Source organism: Octopus bimaculoides, chromosome 11, assembly GCF_046866305.1.
Source record: "Octopus bimaculoides isolate indiv1 chromosome 11, ASM4686630v1, whole genome shotgun sequence".
NCBI lineage: Eukaryota > Metazoa > Mollusca > Cephalopoda > Octopoda > Octopodidae > Octopus > Octopus bimaculoides.
This window is the reverse complement of record NC_142938.1, coordinates 631253-640276: the sequence shown is the minus strand read 5'-3', so window position 1 is coordinate 640276 and position 9024 is coordinate 631253. Positions and strand designations below refer to the sequence as shown.

The following is a 9024-nucleotide window of genomic DNA, read 5'->3' as shown; positions in this document are numbered from 1 at the left end:
TGCTGGATGCAACGATGGGGACATAAGAGGAAGAGACGAGTGGGTTGGCAGTGAGGACTGGGTGGACGAGGAACAGGACCAGAAACCATTCTAGTACCACAGAAAAGGTAGAGAGAGAAGACAGCACACCTGTAAAGCCAGAGGCTGGAATACATCCGTTAGATATCTAATATCAATCAGCTGAGTGACACTTCTCTGATTGTAGTCCAGCAACAGAACCTTCTCGGGTGTACAAGTAGTATTCCCTTGTGGGCCTGGTTTGAACCTTGTAGAGTTGGGGGCTGAAATATTTTCTGGCCTTGCAGAGAAGGACCAGTCTTTGGAATGTAGTTCTAGTAATGTTAAGGATAATCTTTTGCTGACTGAGATCCTCAGTATGGCCCTACATTTGGAGTAATTGTCACAACTTAGGCTGGGAGTGGGGTGAGTGCAGTGTGGTGTAGTTGGTGTTAAGGAAATTCATTATCTGAAAGCAGCCATCAGTAAATAATTGAAGCTAAATTCTCTCTTTAAACCAATTCTGTAAAGTCTGATGAAGATGATGGTACTGATGACCTACTGCTGAATCGGTTGAATCAGTTGCTTTTCACTCACCTCACAAACATGGACAAATGAAGCATTTACAAGTTTCACTGAACCATAAGGAACCATTATCACCTCTAAATCTGACTCCACCACAACAGGTTCGTTTGCCCTCAACCACAGGTAAATCAAATTTATATTTTTGCCTTCTGTAAATCTAAATAACTTTATAGATATGTTTATATATCCTCAAATGATGTTTACAGTACTTTCTATAATATATTTGCTCATCATGTTCAGAGTGTTATGCTCTTCAGTTCACATCATCCACATTGAGAGCATGGACTATTCAAGGAATGAAACTTTTCCACTGACAGCACTTCAAAATGCAATGGACCCTTGATTTTAACAACCCCATCTCACAGCCTGCTTACCATACAGAGTTTCTTGAAGTCTGTCTATATGTTTCTGGTGCCCCTTCTTCCTCTGTCAGGTTCATCAATATCTGCAATCTTCCAAACCATTTCTTGTGGATATTCAGAATAGTTCCACCTGCTTCAAATTTATCTCCAATGCGAGTGATTGCATGGTGCACAGCTTCAAACGCCCAATTAAACTGTCTTCTTTGCATTTTATCTTCAAGCTTCCAGTCGCACTTAAGTTTCCTTCATTCAAAGTTTAATGTGGCTACCTTCATTGCTATTAATGGGTTAAATCGAAAAAGAAATCATCAGCTGTTGATGTGCGTATACACATTTTCTTTGGAATACCCTGTATATAGAATTCCATATGTCGAACACTCATGCTCACAAAATCAAAAAACAGCACAGCAACCGTAACTTTCAGGAATATTTTTTGATGCTCAAAATTGCTGAAGCATGGAATAAACTACCTGCATCAGTTGTTAGCTATCAGGGTGCTACATCCTTCAAAACTTCAATGCTTCCTGAAATTTGCCAACTGTCCTCCACCATTTTTTCTTTTTTTTAACCACTCATTCACTGTTCACTTTTTGTGTATTATTCTATGGACTCCACACACACCTTTCCTTATGAGTTGTAGTGCACCTGAGCACTGTATACACTAAGTTCAGCATTATTATTCGTGGCTGTGTGATAAGAAGCTTGCTTCCCAACCACATGGTTCTGGGTTCAGTCCCACTGTGTGGTACCTTGGGTGAGTGTCTTCTACTATAGCCTCGGGCCAACCAAAGCCTTATGAGTGGATCATGTAGACAGAAACTGAAAGAAGCCCGTCATGTATATATATCTATAAATATATATACGGTTTAGATATAGATTCAAGGCTTGAATATGGTACTTATGCGTAGGCACCCGAATATCGCATCCCAAAAGGATAGGTGATTAAAATCAAAAAATAAGCAACACGGATTTCAAAGGTGATTGCAGTACGCACGTTTCATGCTACTTCAATTTATTTAAGTAATGCGAGCATTACCTTAAATGCAATATGAAGAGCAAGCAGCTGAAGATTGCTCTTCATATTGCATTTAAGGTAATGCTCACATTACTTAAATAAATTGAAGTAGCATGAAACGTGCGTACTGCAATCACCTTTGAAATCCGTGTTGCTTATTTTTTGATATAAATATATATATATATATATATATATATACATATATAAATACAAAATGGGACAAGAATGCAAAACATCCGGACAGTTAGGTGATACAAGAAAGAGACAACAAAACATCCAGATAGACAATACAAAGAAAACAGAGATGGGTCATTTGGAGTTTTCTTTCCTCAGTCGAGTTCCAGATTATCTTTGCAATTTCGGCTGATTATACTCAAGATTGCTCTCTTCGAATGACTCATCCTTGTTTTCTTTGTATCGTCTATCTGGGTGAACCCATGCTAGCATGGAAAGCGGATGTTAAACGACAATGATGATATGTGTGTGTGTGTGTGTTGTTAAATGCTCGAAATACAAGCGTACAAAAGCAGCCAACAACTGAAGAAGGGTCGTTTTTTTTTTGTTTTGTGTTGTTTGTCTTGTTTTCCATTTGTCTTTCATTGTTCGAAAAAAAAGTTCATATTCCATGTACTCGTACTTCATATATTTTGTTGTACACATTTCGTGACATCCTGTGCCCACATATGCATATATATATATATATATATATATAGATATATATATATATATATACACACGCATGTATATATTTATGTGTGTGTCTTTGTGTCTGTGTTTGTCCTCCCACCAACGCTTGACAACTTATGTTGGTGTGTTTACGTACTCGGCTTACAAAGAATAAGCCTGGGGTTCATTCCGTCCACTGAAACCCTTTATGGTGGTGCTCCAGCATGTCTACAGTCAAATGACTGAAATGTGTAAAAGAATAAAAGAATATAATTTTATCAAACATCAATAACAACAACAACAACAATGAATAGGTAACACAACACATTTTATATATATATATATATATATATATATATATATATATATATATAATCTGCTATTTTAATGAGTTTTATACAAGGTCCATTTTAAAATCCTAAAATATTAAATTCAAATCAATGGACTAAAACTAGGCTTACAGCACAACCGACAGTCACCTCCCCACCCCACCCACCCACCCACATACTTTAATCAACACCACAACAACACAGTGATAATACATTTCAATTTTTTTTCAATAAATGGAGAAAAAAAAATAACAAAAACCAATTCAGAAACAGAGATTATCTTCTCTTATATAAAAGTTGTCACATTCCAACTCATCACAGATATTTAATCAAAGCATAATTAGGAACGATGTTCACTACACACACACACATATGTACATACATTACACACACACACACATATGTATATATATGTATATATATATATATATATATATATATATATATATATATATGTATATATATACTGACAATATATTAGTTGAGAGCATTTATATGAATGACTATATTGATTAACACTCAATATAGTGTGTGTGTGTGTGTGTGTGTGTGTGTGTGTGTGTGTGTGTGTGTGTGTGTGTGTGTGTGTGTGTGTGTGAGAAACAGTCATTTGTCAACAGAAGTGGATTCTGTAAAACAACAGAACAAATATCAACTTGATACCAACACAATTTTGTAAAATGGAACACATCTCTCCCTCTCTCTCTCTAATATTGTGTACAATCAACTGAATCTCAACCATTGATCTATTCCTCTCAGCTATTTTGTAAACCCTGGTGGCACAAATGACAAAAATCTTTGACTGTGATTTACACTGAAAATATGTTACTACCATTTATGCAAACCCACCCCCTTTTGTGGGACTGGATACGCTACCATGCACACTAATCATATATAGGAGAGATTATATACACCTCAATATCAACAAGTTTATACAAAAACAAATACACGTGTGTGCACATGTATTTCTATATTATATATACATACCAAACAACATATTTATATGAACACACACACACAAACACCTGTGTTATATGGAAAACATGACTGCATTCTAGTTTGATGTTTTTACCAAGGCCTTTCCATATTTTCGTCTGAGTTTCAGATAGTTTGCTGAAAACAGTAAAGTTCTCAAATCCATCATCAATATTTTTAGACTTTCCTAGTCTCATCTTCAGGTTCGTGTGATGTTGTCATATGTTGCTGTTAATGATGGATTTCAAAAGTTTACTGTTCCAAATAAACAACAAGTAACTCAGACAAAAAAATAAGGAAAAAACCTCAAAATTAAAAATGTAAAAGTAGAATAAAATCATGTTTTCAGTACAGTAAAAAATAAAAAAACTGAACTCTCTCTCTCTCTCTCTCTATATATATATATATATATAATGCATGTGTAAACAAGTTTATACACATATTATAAACATACACATGTATGTATGATGGCTGTAAAACCAAAACTTTGATGAGACTGTCAGCATTTTCCTTGTAAAAATAAACTATATACATCACCATCATTTCATATCCATCTTCCATGCTGACATGGGTTGGACGGTTTGACAGGCGTCAGCAAGCCAGAAGACTGTACCAAGCTCTACTGCCTGTTTTGGCTGGATGCCCTTTCTAGTGCCAACCACTTTACACAAGTGACTCTATATATATATATAGAGAGAGAGAGAGAGCAACAGATTTATGTACACACACACACACACATTACATTATATACAATCAAATTTATCTATACATACAAATGTGTGTATATATATATATATATATATATACACACACACACACACACACACACACACACAAAATGTTACAATAGATTTCAACCATTTCCAAAGACACATTGCTTTACAGAAGCCTGGAACTGATATTACAATTCAATGAAAACCAAAAATTAAAAAACGAAAATATTCTTATAATCCAACATAAATATTGAGTTTCAAAACAATATGGTCGGGGAGAAGCCTTTCCCTGAAAATTCTGCCAATTTTCAAAAAAATACCAAGAATTAGCACTGAAGCCATACATGAACAGTAAGCTTCTCTGTTTTTTTGTTTTTTTTTTCTATAGTTTTTCTTTCTTTTTTTTTAAGTTGTTTCTTTTTTCTTTTTACAGTTATTGAAAGACTGAATTCCAGCTTGTGGTGCTGGTTTGTTAGCATCCATCATAGAATAAAATAAATTTGTTCATCAACATGAGGCTACCAACAATAACAAGGTTATTAACAATAATCTCAATCTTAATAATAATAATAGTTTTGTAAGGATCTCTTCCAAAGGCACAATGCCAGGAATTTGCGAATTTCATTTTATCAACCCCGAAATGATGAAAGGCAAAGTTGATGAGGGAGAGATTTGAAGTCAGAATGTGAAGGGCTAAAAACAAATTGCACCCATTTTGTCTAAGACTCTAATAATTCTGCTGAATGATTTCTTACCAAAGATTTAGGGGAGAAGCAAGAATGGTGGATTACATCAACACTCGTACTTAATAATAATAATAATGTTTGTTAATTTTGGCACAGGGCCCGAAATTTTGGGAGAGGGACTAGTTGATTACATCAACCGCAGTAGTCAACTGGTACTTTATTTTACTGACACCCCCCCCCCCCCAAATGATGAGAGGCAAAATCAACCTTGACAGAATTTGAACTTAGAACATAAAGAGTCAGAAGAAATACCACTTAGCAATTTGTCTAGTGCCAAAACCATTCTGCCAGCTCACTACCTTAATAACAATAATAATAATAATAATAATAATAATAATAATAATAATGGTTTCTAATTTTGGCCCAAGGCCAACAATTTTGAGGGGAGGAGTTTAGTCGAGACCATCCTTCCCAATACTTAATATTAGTCTTGGGGGGGGTTTAAAGGCAAAGTTTACCCCCAGCAGGATTTGAACTCAGAAGAAATACTGCAAAGCATTTTTACCAACACTATAATAATAATAAATGGTTCTAACTTAAGCCCAAGGCCAGCAGTTTTGATGATGGAGGGATGAAAGACGAAGTTGACTTTGGCAGGATTTGAACTCCAAAGTGCTGAAACAAATACTACTGCAAAGCATTTTTACCAATACAAACAAATCTGCCAGCTCACTGCCATAATAATAATAATAATAATAATGGCTTCAAATTTCGCCACAAGGCCAGCAATTTTGGGGGGAGGGGATGAGTCGATTACATCAACCTCAATGTTCCACTGGTATTTATTTTATCAACCCAGAAAAGATGAAAGGTAAACACCTAAAAAAATAATAATAATAATAATAAAAGTTTTCTCCCATTGGCCAGAAACTGTTGGGAAAAAAAGTGTAGATCATTAAAGCAATGACTAGCTTGATTGATTCTTATTTCACTGAAGCTGGCTTCAACCTGAAGGGGACAAAAGTTAAGTTGGGAGGATTTGAACTTGTAATACAAAAAGTTATTTTACTCTGGTGTTGCACCAATTCTGTCAGATTTAAAAACATGAGACTTCAGCTTCGAAATCATCATCATCTTCAACATCAACAGAACAACCTGCTTCAGGTTGCTGATCACAAGGAAAAGTTTCAGCTCTTTGTCGACATGCCATGGGTTGAAATCCATGGGGTGCAATAACAGAGGGAGACGGACTCATACAGGGGGTCGATGACCGAGAATTACTCAAATCAAACTGGTCAAGAATATAGACAAGTTCAGCGGGTGTAGGACCACCACTTGTGGCACACTGGTCTTTCTTCATCATTTCAATAGCGGTGGTCAGGTCCCACATTTGGATGCTACCATTCGTATGTCCAGTAAATAAATAACGCCGGGGTCTGGATCCCATTCTGTTAGAACCATCACACTCATGCACACAAAATGAACTGATAGGGCTGCCATCAACTGATTTGATCACACAAACTCTACGACCTGTAGAAGAAAGACGCACGAAAAGTTGATCTGTATCAGGGACAACACGCTGCACAAAAACCTGTTTGTCATCCTGTTCGCCAAAAGGACCGGGGAGTTTATCGAAATCATGTCCACCAGGATAACTCATCTGGTTATCCATTCTATCAAGTGAAACAATTTTAAAAGATGCGAGTGGAGTGGAACCAGGCTGAGTTGAAATCATTCCTCTGAAGCGAGTGACACTCCAAGTTCTTACATGGTTATACTCAGAACAAACTGAAACAAGGTGATTCTCAGACAACATCACTTTGGTGACAGGACTTCGATGGACTGTGAAAGTTTGGAAAAGTTGCGGTTCATGTCCCACTGTCTCTGGATGTTGAACAATAACACGCACCGTACCAGAACTTGTGCCGTAGGCAATTTCAATCCAATTACCGCTGAGGCTGTTAGTTTTGGGGGTTAGATAGACGCTAAGAGCAGTGACCATATCATTGCTAGGGTCTTTGTAAAGTTCAGTCACCAATAAATCATTATCCTTCATACGAAGAGGAAATTTCTGCATATCAATATAATAAATTGATCCGTTATTACAACCAAGAAGTAAGAAAGAGCCAGCCGTGTCATAACTTGTGATCGGTATCACATCTTGTATTTGCCAATGTTGAGTCATAGCATGCCAGACTCCCACTTTACCTGTTTGACTCAGCGCCACAAGTTGGCTACCAATGAAAAACAAAGAATCTACCGATACTTTTAAATTAAATGTTCCAATTTCTCTACTGTCACCGTCATCTGTGACAGACCACAACCAAATCGTGCTTCCAGTTGAAGCAGCTACCATTTTGTTAGCAAAATCCTGGTTTGGATTGATTACTTTGGCATTGAGTGCAACTCTTTCGACTGGATTCTCCATGTAGAAACTGGTCCAAATCAGGTGCCAACCTGTGGAATCCATACGAAAACAAGAGATAAAATGTAAATAAGCAATACAGATCCAGTTGTGGTGGCCACGTATCATAGTCACTCGCATAGATTGGACAGGCATACGATTGGAATCGAATTTGTTACCTCTTAAATCCCAAGAAGACTTCCGAGAATGACGAATGTCACCACAAGAATTGCGTGACACAGCGTTAGGTCGAAGTTCCATGGAAGGTTGTCTGGAATGCGTGTGGCAAAGATCGACTGAAGAATTTCGGGAATGGGTATGTAGTTGTTGTTGTTGTGGGCTGCTGCTTTCGTTACTGGCACCAGCATCAACCCTCTGAGCCACACCAGGTCGACATAGTTCAGATTCAATTAGACTAACAAGAGAATGAGACTGACCTCCGTCCATGGATTCTGGTTGCGGAGGAGTTGGTGGAGAAAGATAGCTGTGAAACAACACACCGCCACAAGTTGGGTGATCAAGATCTTCACAAAGCACTAAACGACGAATTAAAGGCATAATACCGTAGAATTCCGCTTCGTGTCGAAGTGTTGAGATATCGACATGTTTTAAACTTATTTCTTTGGTTCGCAAAAATCGTAGAATGATGGAAAATAATTTCGGATCTCGGTCGATGAAAATAGCCCCAGTTTCGTCTTTTAGGCTCGATATCCTTCCACTGAGAAGACTGGTAAAGAAAGAATCTGGTACCCACGTTAAAGTCTGTCTTGAAGTTGAAAATCGTCGCCCACCAACATTTAAATTGATTATTTCAGATGACATAACTTCTCCACTCACTTCTGGCTCTTTGCTCTCTGCCATTGCTGTGGAAGAGTGAATCGAAATTGCGGAATTACATTCGTTTCGAATTTCGCTCGCGGAAATGTTAATTAGAGAATTAACAAACTCCCTGCAAGTGAATAAAACCAATACAATAATTTTTTAAAAATAAATCTATAAGATATTAAAGAAAATTATACATGACTTGTTAATGTTATCATTCACCTGTTTCAATATAATTTATTTCATATTTTTATTCTCATTTTAGTTATCTGCAGAAAGAAAAAAAATATTAATAGATACTTTAGAAAATTTATTATACAGAGAGAAGATTTTAAGAGCTGGAGTATTTTATAAATAAAATACTATCAAATTACAAGATATTGTTTTCTTATTACGTTAAATTATTCCAGCAATTAGTACCTTTCATTTCGTCATTTCCATTCCTCATTTTTAATTAACAAACATGAATC

General features: G+C 36.5%; 1 protein-coding gene across 1 annotated transcript; it reads right to left on the bottom strand.

Annotated features, from left to right (window-relative positions):
• Window positions 1-6281: 6281 nt before the first annotated feature.
• On the bottom strand, window positions 6282-8604 carry LOC106881846 (BTB/POZ domain-containing protein KCTD3). Its single transcript, XM_014932361.3, has one exon. The coding sequence runs from the start codon at window positions 8591-8593 to the stop codon at window positions 6425-6427; it is 2169 nt and encodes a 722-aa protein (XP_014787847.1). The 5' UTR covers window positions 8594-8604; the 3' UTR covers window positions 6282-6424.
• Window positions 8605-9024: the final 420 nt, after the last annotated feature.